The following is a 14,153-nucleotide window of genomic DNA, read 5'->3' as shown; positions in this document are numbered from 1 at the left end:
CTTTCATGGAGAGAGCCACCAAGAAGGTACAGTTATCTTTTTTCAAATATCTGCTGTCGTCAGACACTCTACCAGGAGTTGCAAATCCTGCAAAGTCAACAACTGGATGGAATCAGCTGGGTTTTCTTGGATAGAAAACTTTTAACCTGCAAGGTCTGATTTTCTCTAAAAAATACCTTAAGATTACAACTTTTGTGAATACCGTATTTTCACGACTATAAGGCGCACTTAAACGTCTTTTTTTTCCCTCAAAATGTGCGGTGCGCCCTTTGGTGCGGTGCGCCTTATGTGTGTTGTAACTGCGACTTTTGAGACCACCTCATTGAGGAGATGATGAAAGAGTGGCTGAATGTAAGGAGACCAGGTGTTTTTTTTTCCACTCATCACCATCGCTGTTAATATGTAACTCCATGCGTGCCTATCTCACAGCTGATGTGAAAAACATTGGGAAACAAATTAACGCTGTGCTCGCTGTTCAACCGCTCGACATCGGTGTGAACCGGACCCAGCAGGTGCAGCAGAAGCAGCGAGTTTACATGCAAAGTCAATGGTTGACGCGCGTATAGGCGCAGCAAAAGGTCCCGCAGCGCGTTTTGAGCTGCAGGTGCAGCACGTCGGGAGCGTTTAAGCATCTGACGCACCGCCAACGCGCTGCTGCTGCTCGAGATGGAAAAATTGAAGTTTTGCTGCTGGACGCGCCGCATCAACCAATCAGAGAAGCTGATCTGGGAGCTGACAGCGAGACAGACACAGCGCTCTGATGACATGATATTAACGCAAATGAAAAAGGCTGGATGGATGAGAAGATGATGAAAGGCAGGTGTATGTGAGGAGACCAGGTGCTTTTTTCCACGCATCACCATCGCTGCGTGCCCATCTCACAGCCGATGTGAAAAAAAGGTGAATCAAATGAACGCTGTGCTCGCCGTTATCCCGGGAGGTCTGACAAAGGAACTTCAACCGCTCGACATCAGTGTGAAGCGGCCGTTCAAAGTAAGGCTGCGAGCGGCACGGGAGCGGTGGATGACAGACGGAGACCACAGTTTCAGGATAAGTGGAAGGCAGCGCCGGGCAAGTTACGCCACCATTTGCGGATGGATTGTTGATGCTTGGACTAATGTGTCTGCTGGCTCTGTTGTTCAAGCTTTCGCAAAAGTCGGCATTATTTCTGACTCTGACAGCGAAGAATGGGAAACTGGCATGTCTGATTTAGCGCAGCTGTTTAATTCAGAAACAGAGGATGATGACTTTGATGGGTTTGATTAATACTTTGTAATAAATACATGAATAAAGCACAAACATACTCAGTTTTGCTCCCGCTCTATTTTTCTACCTGAAAACTTAATTCAACAGCAGCCTCTGGGCGGGTCTCCTCCTCTTCACCGCGGTGGCTGGCAGGTGTTTTTTCATCTAAATAATCTAAATCTTGCAGCTATATTTGCTGTGATCAGGGGGAATAAAGTAGTTTTAATATGTTTTTAAGTGAGAAAGTCCACCTGAAAACTTAATTGCAGTCAGTTAATCCAGATTATCTATTTCTGTCGGAGGCGCTCAGACCCCCACATACCAGCGGTGCACCGACAGCAGAAATCCCTTCAACAGCAGCCTCCCCGCGGCGGCTGGCAGGTGTTTTTCATCTAAATAATTTACAGTGCAGGCACCAGGACACCGGCAATAAAAGCGAACATATTCCGTCGGCAGGTTTCAGGATTTTAAGTTAATTTAGGAGTAATCACAGCGCTGTGTCATCTGCGATGTGTCTGTCTCATGGCCAGCTCGCAGGTTTGATTAATACTTTGTAATAAATACATGAATAAAGCACAGTCATACTCAGTTTTGGGCCTGCTGTATTTTTTAAATACGCAGTAGAGCTATTTAAAGGTAGTAGAGGACATGTACCTGTATATAAAAAATGTGCCCTATAGTCCGGTGCGCCTTATGTGTGTGTTAAATACAGAAATGGGACACATAACTTAGACTGCGCCTTTTAGTACGGTGCGCCTTATGGTCGTGAAAATACGGTAATAATAACCGTGATATAAAAAAAACAACAAAAAAACGAGCTGAATTGAAGTTAAATTCGAGTTGAGTTTATATTTCTCTACTAAAAAATGTGCAGCTTTTATTAAACTTTTTCTTATAAGTTCCAAAGTTTTGGCAGGTGGCTTGGTTTCAATGTACCATTGCTTTTAAACTGGTGTCAAACCCAGTACTGGTAAAACTCTCTAGGTAAAAGCCACACAACCCCCTTACTGAGCCACCCCTGTACTGGCCATATTAGCCTGACTTCCCTCCCTTGAGTCCACAGAGCTGCTGGAAATGAGTAATCAGACTCATTACTAAGGCCTCTGGCCAACTCCTTTATGTCACTGCATGTAATTAATCTACCTGAGACAACTCATAGTGTGGGCACCCTAGGGAGGCGAGAGGAGAGGAGCAAAGCAGAGGGGAGGAGAAGAAACAAGAAGAGAGGAGGAAAGATGCTGGAAGAAAGTTGTGTGGATGTAAATGAAGAACAGCTCCAGTTTAGCTAATTGGGAATAAGAGAGGACTGGTATTGGTGAAAAAGAAAGACTTGGAAGGACACAAACAAGGCGGCAGTAAGGGAAGGTGGATATGAACAGGCGCAGGACGTCCACCAAAGGACAAGAAAAGCAAGTCCGAGTAAAATGAAAAGCACAATGAAAGGAGGAGGAGACTGAATTTATCCATGGAGAGATTGGGGGAGCAGAGATGGTGGGAGGATGGGGAGACGGAGCTGAGAGGGGACAAGGGAGGGAGGCCAGGTGACAGAAGGAGAAAAAAGGAGAGGGAAGGGAGGAGGTGCAAAAAAGTACAAGGTGAGCACAAAGCCGTCCCTGGCCTCATTACAGTAACACAGCAGCCTGGCTCAGGTTCATTCGTTATCTGCTCCTGCACTCGTTTATTCTCCCGCTACATGAATCGTCTCCACAGACTGCATGTCTCCATGGACTGTATGAATAGATATGACTGTGGTGTGTGTGTATGTGTGTGTGTGAGCATATATGCCTGAGAGTCTAAAAACTGCAGATGTTAACAAAACAGAGCAGCTGGCAGGCGAGTCCAGAAAAACCAGCAGCTGTGAGCGCGGAGCTGCGCGTCCGTGTACGGGTCATCCCCGAGTAATTAGTCATGTTGAAGGATACCAGAATGTGTGTGTGTTTTAAAAATACACTCCTAGCGCACCCATAAAGCATCCAAGTCCCACATTTCATCCTGATTCTACAAATTTCAAAGGAGGCTGGTTAAACAAATAACTGAAGATGCATTTCTCATACTGTTGGTTTTTGCACTAAGGGAAATAAATACCATAGCTTCATGATAAAATAACTTCTCCAAAGTTCAGAATCATATCATGTAATATTCAAGCTGCACAAACTAGAGATCAGAACTGTACCATAAATACAAAACAGGCAAGAATTTTATTTTATGTTGATCTTGTGATTCTAATAGAGCATTTCTACCTTTTTCTTTTCAAAGATGTAAAATATAAAAAGGCAAATATAATATATTTTAAACCCGATAACGACCACATAGAGTCTTTAATCAAAGGCTGAATTATTTACAGTAGATACTCACTACAACCTGGTTAAAGGTCCCTCAGCAAGTTAGATCTTTACCATATTTACCAATTTAACTTTGCATAAACTTTGAGAGGTTTAGAAGTTGAGTTAAAAACAGCCAGCCTTGTCTGATATTAAATCGTTTTGATAATGTTTGAGACAATTATGAGGGTGGAACAACAAAAAAGAGCATCGTCCAAAACTAAAATCCTGAATCTTAAATAAAACGAGTCAATTTCAATTCAATTCAGTTTATTTTTATAGCGCCATTTCACAACACATGTCATCTCAAGGCATTTTACAATTCAACCAGATCAAACTGTTAAATTGATTCAAAGTTTTCTATCTAAAGAAAAACAGTTGATTGCATCGAATCATTGACCCGAAATCAATCCCTCTTCGGGCATTTCCAAATGAACAAATCAATAGAAATGTGATGTTCAGTCAAAGACTAAAAATTCTGCCTCATTTTCTAAGTATTAATTCTGTTATACTATAATTATACTTTGGTTCGACTGTTAGTATAGATTAAACTCATGGCAGCATCCTGAGGTTAGTTTGATTTGGTGCCAGGAATAGCCTTCTCTTTTCTGCTAAAATTTAGGTGAAATAAGACAGAGAGGACCTCTTTAAAGTTAATTTATTAATACTTTTTAGCTTCTGTTTGGTCTAAACTTTTTTTTTTCTGACCTCAAAAAAGCTTAATAGACAATCAGGCCATTCTATTTGTGTTACAAATAAAATCCGGTTTTGAGATTAATAGAGTACTTCATCTGCACTGACTTTGTTTAAAAGCTGGTCTTACACCAGGAAACACACCAATCCAAATGAACTGGAATTTCAGTAAAATAGAGCTTAAAATTTCCCGGAACTGGAGTGATGGTAACCAAAGACCGGTAGCTTCTAAGCAGAAGGACATTTGTCTATATATCCGTTGAAGGGAACTATATGGCTGCTCAGGGGGGAGTGGGTAGCATTGCTGCCCAAGGTTCTGGGTTTGTCTTTCTGCATGGAGTTTGCATGTTCTCCCTGTGCATGTGTGGGTTCTCTCTGGGTACTCCGGCTTCCCACCACAGTCAAAAAGAATTACTGTTAGGTTAATTGGTTTCTCTAAATTCTCCTTAGATGTGAGTGTGAAAAATTGTTTGTCCTGTTTGTCTCTGTGTTACCCTGAGATGGACTGGTGACCTGTCCGGGGTGGACACCGCTTCTCACCCATAGACAACTGGAGATCGGCACCAGCACCAGACCCCGCATGAGATAAAGCGTCTCAGAAAATGGATGGATGAACTATATGACTTATTCCAGCCTATATGTACTGTATATATTTTTCACAATGTGTAGACTAGAAGCATTCTAAATATATGTATATATTTTTTTTTCTAAAGATCACTGAAGGCGTATGTAATATAATTAGAACCTGATAAACGAAAAACTTAAACAAACAAACATTTAGAAACCCCCAAAATGAATATGAAATTCATGGCAGTTGCGAATGTCTTGGCATCAGACAGATTAAGATACTTTTTTGAGCTGCACACATACACCCAGAGGCATTCATCTTCCCAAATTGGCTGTGCTGTGCCAAAGTGTGCCAGATGTACGGACTTGCAGCAGGAAGCTAACAAACACGCATAGTCACACACACCCAAACGCACACAAGGCCTATGTATGTGTGTCAGTGCAATAAATCATGTAAAGCAAATTCTTGGTCGTTGCTGATGCTACAGTCTCCGTCTGCTCCACATGATAAGGGAGAAGATCATGTGGAGAATCTCCATATGTCTGCTTCATGTTGGGTTTCCAAGCCCCTGGGGAGGAAATTTGTGTGTGTGAGTGTGCTTTTCTACGAAAAGAAGAAAAAAAACTGTAGGTATCCCTCGCAGCCCGCCTCCATCCTGTGTGCAAATGGTGCCCCGTGAACACTCTTGTCTCTGCATCAATGCTTCCACAGGTCCCTGGTGTATGTGACTTAGCAAGTTCAATGTTTCACTGTTTGGTGAGGGGCTAAATAATGCACAAAGAGACAGTAAGATGGAATGGATGAGTGTACATCCACTGCTGGCTAATTTTCTCTGTGATTTATTACCCTCGGCTACCCAAGAGTCACAGGCAGCCGTGATACATAAATACGCTTCTCCCTGCTGAGAATACTGAACACAATAGTGGCCGGTTCACAGATGGATTTCCATCTATTGATCCTCGATAGTGTCTGTTTGGTCTGTAACTGTAGTTTTCTTTTAAATTTTCAAACATGGGCAAAGCAGTGAATAAAGGGAAGAATATAAGAGAATTTCCACCTGGCATTAAACATCATACAGGTTTAATATCAAGCCTACCAGAGCAACACTGATGATAGTTTTGTGTATACCTTTGCCAGATGATCCTATTACTGCTGCAGGCTTTAGTACAGTCAAGTACTAAAGTACAAGTCTTTGTTTGGCTGAAATGTTCTTTCTTCTTCTTCTTCTTCTTCTTTTTTTGTTTTTTTTTTGCTTGATTTGGTTCAGACCTGTTGCAAGTATCGTTTTCTGGAAGTAAACCTTTTTTCTCTTGTTCTGTAATATTTACGATGATGAGTTTAGAGGGAGATCTTAAGCTGCTCAACATTAAACAAATGTATTTGTCTTTCATTGTTCAAAGGTTTCCTTTTGCCAAATTCATTCTTAGTTTTATCGCAAACTTATCTAAAAAAATCATGGTAAAAAGATCAAATGTAGGAGATTTAGAATCATTTCGTGGATCTTTTTTAAAAACGGGCCAACTGTTAAATCAAATCATAGTTTATTGATATAGCACTTTACAATAGGGCTGGGCGATATAGAAAAAAAGCTTATCGATAAAAAAAAATGCATATTGATCGATATCGATAATTATTGAAAAGATTTGAAACCATATTTTATGTGCAGCTCTGCCTGGACATTTTATAATATTGCTAAATGATTTAATTTTAATAAAAAACACAAACACAGACTTCCAATTAAATCTTTATTTAACCGACTTTTTTAACCATAACAGAATTGTTTTAAAGAAAAATAACTTAAGAGACCTGAGTTATGTTATTAAATACTGACAAAGAATAAACTAAAGTGACCAGAAAAGTGACCAAAATAAATATAACAAATAAATAAATGCCCCCCCACCGCCGCCGCCGCCGCCCCCGTTTCCTGCTTTAACCTGAGTTATTACTTTGAAGTTGCTGGCCCCTCAGCATTTTTATCTCAATTGTTAGAACTATGTGGGAAACTGCTTAGAACTGAAAATATATATATATTTTCCCGAAATTCCCGAAGATTCCTCGGAGGAGAGCCGCGCCGGGGCCTACACAGCGCAAACTCCTGCGGGTGTGAGCGGCTGAGATGATAAAAAAAAAAAAAGTTGGTTGTGTTATCAGACTTCGTTTTCACTGGTTCCCTACACATTTTACAGATGACTGTGGTTTGTTTTTGGTCCGACTTGCCATGACCGAAATACTGCCAGACTGCCGAACTACAAAAACCCTTCTTTGAAACAATTTCCTCCGCCTCTCCTTGCTGCGACATCTTCATGTGCTCTGTGTTGTGGTTTGAGAGGGCGGCGCTTTGTGACGGCATGCCTGGGTCCGCGATTGTGATTGGTTGGGAGGAAGTAGTGACTAGCATAAACCTACATGCTAGGCTACAATGAGAAGGAAGGAAAACTGCGTTTCTTTTTTATCGAACTTTTATCGACCCTCTTTTTTTCTATTGCGCCACACGTCTATCGATCGATATATATCGTTATTGAATTATTGCCCAGCCCTACTTTACAACAACACCAGGAAGACCAAAGTGCTTTGCAGAAAGATAAAAACATAGCTAAAAAAATAAGTAAAATAAAATCATAAGCACAAGCATGTGTTATAAGTATTAAAAGACAATTTAAAAAAAAATTGTCTTTAATCTGGACTTAAAAAGGTGCAGATCAGTGAGAACCTGCAGACCTAAGGGGCAGATTGTTTAGGTGCGGTAATCACAAAGGTACGATCACCTCACTGTTAATACCGGGACCTAGGGATGTCCAGAACAACTTGATTAGCAGACTGGAGAGCTCAGCTGGGGCGATGTTATTCAACATCTCAATTAAATATAGTTATATATATGAAGGGCTTTTAAAACAAGTGTTAAAACTTTAAAATCAATCTGAAAACAGAGCGGGAGCCCGTGCAGGAAGGAGAGGATAAGAGTGATATGGCTTTGCCTGAATGAGCCAGAGAGGAGACGAGCTGCTGCGTTCTGTACTAGCTATAACTGTTGGAGTGACGACTGTGGGAGGCCAGAGTAGAGAGTGTTGCAGTAGTTCAACCGAGAACTAATAAATGCATGAATCACCTTCTCCAGGTCTTGTGAGAGAAAGGGTTTCACCTTGGTCAAAAGGAGCAGCTGGAAAAAGCTAGCTTTGACAACAGCATTTATTTGTTGTTTGAAGTTCAGTTCAGAGTCAAACTCTCAGGTTCCTGACAGCATTGAACCCCTGACCTTGGACTGAGGGACATCTTTGGAACCAAAAATGATGAAGTCATACTTTTATTCAGGTGGAGAAAATCTGTGTAAGCCATTGTTTAATGTCCAAAAGGCAACTATGGAGAGAGTCGAGAGCAGTGGCAGTATTAGAGAGCACTGTTAAACTGGTAAGTCCTGATTGGCTCTGACCAGTTAGTCACAGCTCCACACCAGTTCCCTTTTGTTATGGTAAACAGGTTATGGCTCAACAGAGTGACGTAGCCACTTCAGGCGGTTCTTGCGGTTCAATGGTGAGTACATTAAAGATAATAGCAGACAATAACTAACTGTAGTGTTTTTTTCTGGAAATCCTTCGCCCACCATAACCTCAATTAGAATCATTTGCACTCAGGTGCTCCAGAACATACTGTAGCCTATTAACCAAGGGTAGCCAATGAGTTTCTACTTTTACTTGAGTAACAAAACGATAAAGTATTGCTATTCTTACTTGAGTAAACTTTCTGCGTACTCAAGGCACCGTCGTTTAACAGAAATGAATTTGGTTTGCTAGATCATTTTTAAAAACTGATAACAGAATATCAACTTAAAGCAGATGGGTATAAACTAGACCTCTGAATTACTTAGACTTTGTTAGTATAAAAAATAATTTCTGAGATTATTTCATTATTAGAGGATTTTGGCAGATTTTTAACAGTATAAATTGGTCCTGGTCTGTTAACATGCAGAAATTACACTGAGACTCCAAGAGAAATGCGGTTTTTTTTTTTTATATAAAGAAGCGTTGCACAGCAGAACAACTTCCTAACAAACCTGACTTCCCCACATGTCCTCCTCTCTGCTGCTTCTCAGTTGTTCTGCTTTTTCATGGATCGTGATTTCTTTTTTCCCCCCTTATTTTCATTCCAAAAAACTTCCCATCTCCATCTGTTTCTCTCATATTTGTTTGTTTTTCCTGTTTGCTTGTTGAACTCGGTGTGTTTTCCTTATATTCTCATATTTTTCTTATACTACTGTCTGTTTCTGTACAGCACTGTTTTTGTTTGCACCTAATTCCCTCACCTCCTCCTTGGCTCTTTTTGTCTATTTTGCTTCCTTTTTGCCTTTTTTTTTTTTTGCTATGTGAGTCTATCTGCGTGTGTGAATGTATATCTGTGTCCGTCAGTCTACCACACGGCTGCAATTCATCATCATTTTATCTCCAGCTCCCTCTAATTGGATCCTATCATGGTCCCACCTGACGAGCAGAAAGGCAGGGGGAGTAGGGAAAAGGGGGCTCCAGCTAACGCCACATGGATGCGTGCATGAGCAAACACACACAGTTCAGCCTCTGGTATCCAGCTCAATCAACAGCTGCAATGTTGGGTTACCAGCTTGTTGCCTATTTTCCTCAACTCTTTCTAAGGTAATGTTGGGATTTTATGAAACACTGATTCAAACCAAGAATTATGAAATAAAGAGCGTTCAGTTGCGTTTTTTTTTTTTTTTTTTTTTTGTGTGTGTATTCATTAATTTGTTTTTGTCTGATTTCTGCTGAAGTTCTGTTTTTTTCCAACAGCATCAGGAGCTCATAGCATAAGCGGAGGTGTTGAAATAAACATTATCAGTCCATCATAAGCAGAGTTGGGTAGAGAACCAAAACAATGTACTCAAGTAAAAATAGCCCTAGTTCAACATGCTTCTACTGGAGAAGAAGCAGCCGTCCAACAAATTATTAAGTAAAAGTTAAAAGAAAATTAAAAACAATCCACTGGACTTTGTTTCCAAGTTTGAAGATGTTTCGCTTCCCATCCAAGAAGCTTTTTCAATTCAAATGGTCAGGAATAGATTTGAGTTTTAGGCTTTTCTTTCTTCAAACTTGGAAACAAAGTCCAGCGGATTGTTTTTAATTTTCTTTTTTTTTTTGGACTGACTATGACTTGGATGACTGAAAATCTTCACCAGCAAGAGTTAAATGGTACTTCAGTAAAAGTTCTAATTAACTGTTTTACTATCTAAAATAATGCAAAACAGGCAGACCATAATATAAATTATGTAGAAATTCTTTTTGCATTATAGACTAAAAGAAAGCAGTGTTAAAATATATTTTAAAAAAATGGAAAAGTGATTCAGGCAAAAAGAGCACTTTAAAAAAAAAACATTTTTTCTGACATAAGGAAAAATATGTGAATTATGACGGAACAAGATAAACTAACTCCAGTGACAATATTTACTTTTTTTTTTTACATATATTACCTTAACCTCCATGTCATAGAAGCCTCAGCCGATAAAGGTAACTTTCTTACATAAAAAATTGGACAAAAGAGAAAAGTCATTTTAGGTGAACTGTATGCCTGTTTCTTGAATAATAAAAGTTGAAATGTGCTTCTTCTTTTTTCAGTATAGGTACTCACTGTCAAGCAGCCAAAGGTTTTACTTGAGTAAGACAAGCGAAACTTATTGATATCAGTAGTTAAGTAAAAGTAAGAAGAATGGCGCAGTGGAACTACTCCTGAAAATACAGTTTTAGTCAAAATCTATTCAAGTAACTATTTATTGCTCACCTCTGATCTTGAGATTTGGAAAAAAAATCCTAAAGAATAAAAGTCCTAAAAATCAATCCAATAATCAAACAGATACAACACAATGTAAAAGTTTTCACTAAACAAAGTTGTTGTTTTTTTTTGTTAACATGCTGAACACAAGGTAACAGAAAGAACGGTAAAATTAATACCGTAATCCATGAACTTGGATTATCTGCCGTCAGCAAGATCATCCAATATAAAGGGTCAGCAATTATAGATTTATGCCAGATTCTCAAATTGGATGACCTGAACAGCATTATTATTATTTTTTTTTTGTTGTTGTTCCATCAAATTTCAAAGCTTTTTTGTGTCTTTTATAACAGAGTGGGCTTAAATACCATACATGTTAAACTTAATGTATAAAAACGCATTCATAATTTTTTCATTTTAATTAACACATACAGTGTATTTCCTGCATATCTGAGCTCCCTACTGGGAACTTTTGCACAGCACCAAACACCCTTTTCTTCAATCACGTGTTTGATTAATGCTTTAAGGACGTCAGAACTAACAAAAAGTCTGAATCTTACTTTGCCTAAGGAATAGAAATGTCATTCAAAGTAATGAGAGCAAAGGCCAAAATTCCTTTAGAACCATTCGATTTAAATATTCAGCTTGATGAACAGCACTTACTGTTTTTACAGCTCATTCAATATTCAAAAGGCTTCAGAGCAGGCATGTCATTAAAGGACAAATCTGACAAAAAACTGGTAATAACAACCCTAAAAGTCAAATCTAAAAGCACAATCACTTGCGTTGGGCAATTACAGCAAGGCGAGCTCCTAAATATGCATGATTTACCTCTCTGAAGCACAAAAGAACCGCGGGAGCTATCATTATGATCGGGAAATCAACTTCAATGATATGCCTATGAACTATTTTTGAGTCACCATCCGACATCAGAGGCAGAAAGAATTCAAGGATCACAGTGCTTGTGCTCGATCTTTCCTTTGTAGAGTTCAAAAGCACCGGGAGGTGACAAATCAGCAATGTGAACCTGTGGTAATGCAAAAGTCAGCTAAATGAGGCGCAGCAGCTGACAGGTGTGGGAGAAGCTGAAGCTGCTAAAGCAACATGTTGCTTCCTGGAGCAATTTTACTGCAGTTTGATGCTGGACCGGACATGCAAGATGCCTACGCCTCTAATGTCAAGTTAGCTCATAGCGAAAATTAACTAAATGCCTCATCCTCTGATTGGAGCTCAGGTTGATGAACTTCCTTTAAATGGTTACTGTCTCTACCCGATCCGTCCCGCAATCACGATCCGTCCTGCGCATGCGCGAACATATATTCATCTGGGTGTCCAAAAATGATGTAATTACTAAGATTACAATAACTAAAATTACTTATTTCTATCAATTAATCACTAAAGAATGCTAAAACACAGCTTTAAAAAATGTTTTATGACTTTTGTGAGACAATTTTGATGCTTTTTACATTTTCTTTGTTAAACTGCTTCTCTGACATCATTGGACATGCTCAGAGCAATCCGGCAAAATACGATTAAACCAAGTTTATCTGCAATTTAGTTGTTTCTTTCTTTAGATTGGGCACTATATACCATAATATTAACATGAACAGAAAACATAAAACTCAAAAAGCCTAGATTTATGTTTAAATCCAAAGCCGAAAAATGTATTCATCGGCTGTAGCATAGGATTCCATTTCCGGTGCACAGATGAGTGATAAAACAGGATTTTAAGGCATTTATTTTCTCTGGAAATTCATTATTGACCTTTAACACATTATATTTTAGTATGCTTACTATTTTAGGGACCTAGATGTATATCTGGGTGGGCAAATGAGCTGATGGCGAATGCGCAAAACGGATCGTGCTTCCAGGACAGATCGGGTAGTGACAGTTACAGTTCTTTCTTCTTTTTTGCTGCTAACTTTGAAGCTCTCTAACAGTAAAAAATCGGTCCTTTATATCTTACCATGGTCTTCTGACATTGGATGCTGGAGCTGTTGAACCTCAGTGCAGGGACGTTGTATGTGTTGCCCTGGATGTGAAAGATGCACTCATAGTTCCTTTGTCCAGACTGAGGCTGGGGCAGGTTCTGAGCCAGCAGAGTGATCGGCCTCATCACACCAGCAGGAATGTAGATCTGAGTGGAGGGCAGGATCTGAGGGCACTCCTGGTGAAGAAGAAGAAGAAAAGAAACGCTTGAGATGAGTCTGGCAAATGCAACGCATTAAAGTTTTGCAGTGTAGATCTATAGTCAGAAACAAAGACTTAAAAACTTTCAAAATAATGTGAATAATCTACATCTGATGTCAGATTTTGTTTGACGTTTCTGCAGAACAGTAGGAGGCTCCACTGATATCGAAGGCAGCGGAAAAAGACTACAGAAGTTAATTTAGGAACCTTAATTGCATCTAATCTCTAAAGAGTTTGCATTTTTCCAATACAAACATGTTTTAACCAGAAACTAAAAACAAACATGCAGATCCAACATTATTTTAAAGTGACTGCTGCTGGCATTGCGATCTGAGTAAATTCCCCTATGTCCATTACCATGAATCCTTGTCTTTTCCTTCCCACCAGCCACACCGGACGCTAATCCAGAAGCATTCCAGCTTCCTTTGTTCTCCAGCCGACATCAACCAGCCTGAAATCCACTCTTACAAATTATCAACTCTCATGAGGATCAGCTATGCTTTTTCATTAAACACTGAATATTGAATGTAGCACTGACTGGTTAAAAAGAGTACAAGCCAATTTGGAATATGCCCCTCTCCCCATATTAATGAGGCTTTCATGGATATTAGGCATGTTTTGGCTTAAAAGAATTCACTACAGCATATTCTTATTCCTTCAGCGTGCACCAAAGTGGGAGCCTGAGGCAGCACCTCCCAGAACACCGGACAGAGCCCCATACCGTACTCTGAGACTGTCTAATGGGTTAAAGGGAGATAAATGAGAGTTTAGCACTTTAAATAAGCACCTTTTTGATGCTCTTCAAGAAAGAACAAATTGGCCAAAACACACATTTCTATTATGCTAATATGAACACAGAGAAATGCTTTAAGCAACATTTTCAGCCTGAGGTAAATTAAAAAACAATAACTGATCCATCAGCTGGAATCTAGGTCCTAAAACAATTGCTGTTTTTAAATTGCTGATTTCTGCTTTGGCATTTTACTCATGAGTGGGGAATAAAGCTACATCTTTGGGTCCTGAGTCAAAACTTTTAAATCTTTAGATATTATGAACAGTCTCAAAGGTTTAATCTCTGCATCAAATGTTAGACACCTGAATCCTTTTAATTCTGAAGTGTGGAGTCTAGTTAGAAACAAACACTCCCTACCCTTCCGATTAACCTGAACAGCAATACAAAGATGCTGTAAATTATGGATAGGATGTATGAATATTAAAAAGCAAATGCAAAAACAAATCACACTTCAAACACCATCAAGCAAAACGTAATTATCCTATTGTGATAGCAAACATTTGTATCAAAGAAAACTCAGAGGCAACAGAATGCCATCAAAGCAGTAGAGAAAACAGAGCCGTGCAAGCAGGCA

The 14,153-nt window shown here is 39.4% G+C and overlaps 1 protein-coding gene across 2 annotated transcripts in view; it reads right to left on the bottom strand.

Moving 5' to 3' along the window:
- LOC119789754 (plexin-A1-like) overlaps window positions 1–14,153 on the bottom strand; it is a 384,280-nt gene that overhangs the window by 114,004 nt on the left and 256,123 nt on the right. For both annotated transcript variants that reach the window (XM_038294813.1, XM_038294814.1), the window contains exon 10: window positions 12,563–12,763. In XM_038294813.1, the coding sequence (XP_038150741.1) occupies window positions 12,563–12,763 (201 nt within the window). The remainder of the gene's footprint in view (window positions 1–12,562; window positions 12,764–14,153) is intronic.

The sequence above is a fragment of the Cyprinodon tularosa genome, unplaced genomic scaffold (genome assembly GCF_016077235.1).
Source record: "Cyprinodon tularosa strain WSP-4 unplaced genomic scaffold, ASM1607723v1 ctg346, whole genome shotgun sequence".
NCBI lineage: Eukaryota > Metazoa > Chordata > Actinopteri > Cyprinodontiformes > Cyprinodontidae > Cyprinodon > Cyprinodon tularosa.
Note: the sequence above shows the minus strand (reverse complement) of the source record. Positions and strands in the feature narration are given on the sequence as shown.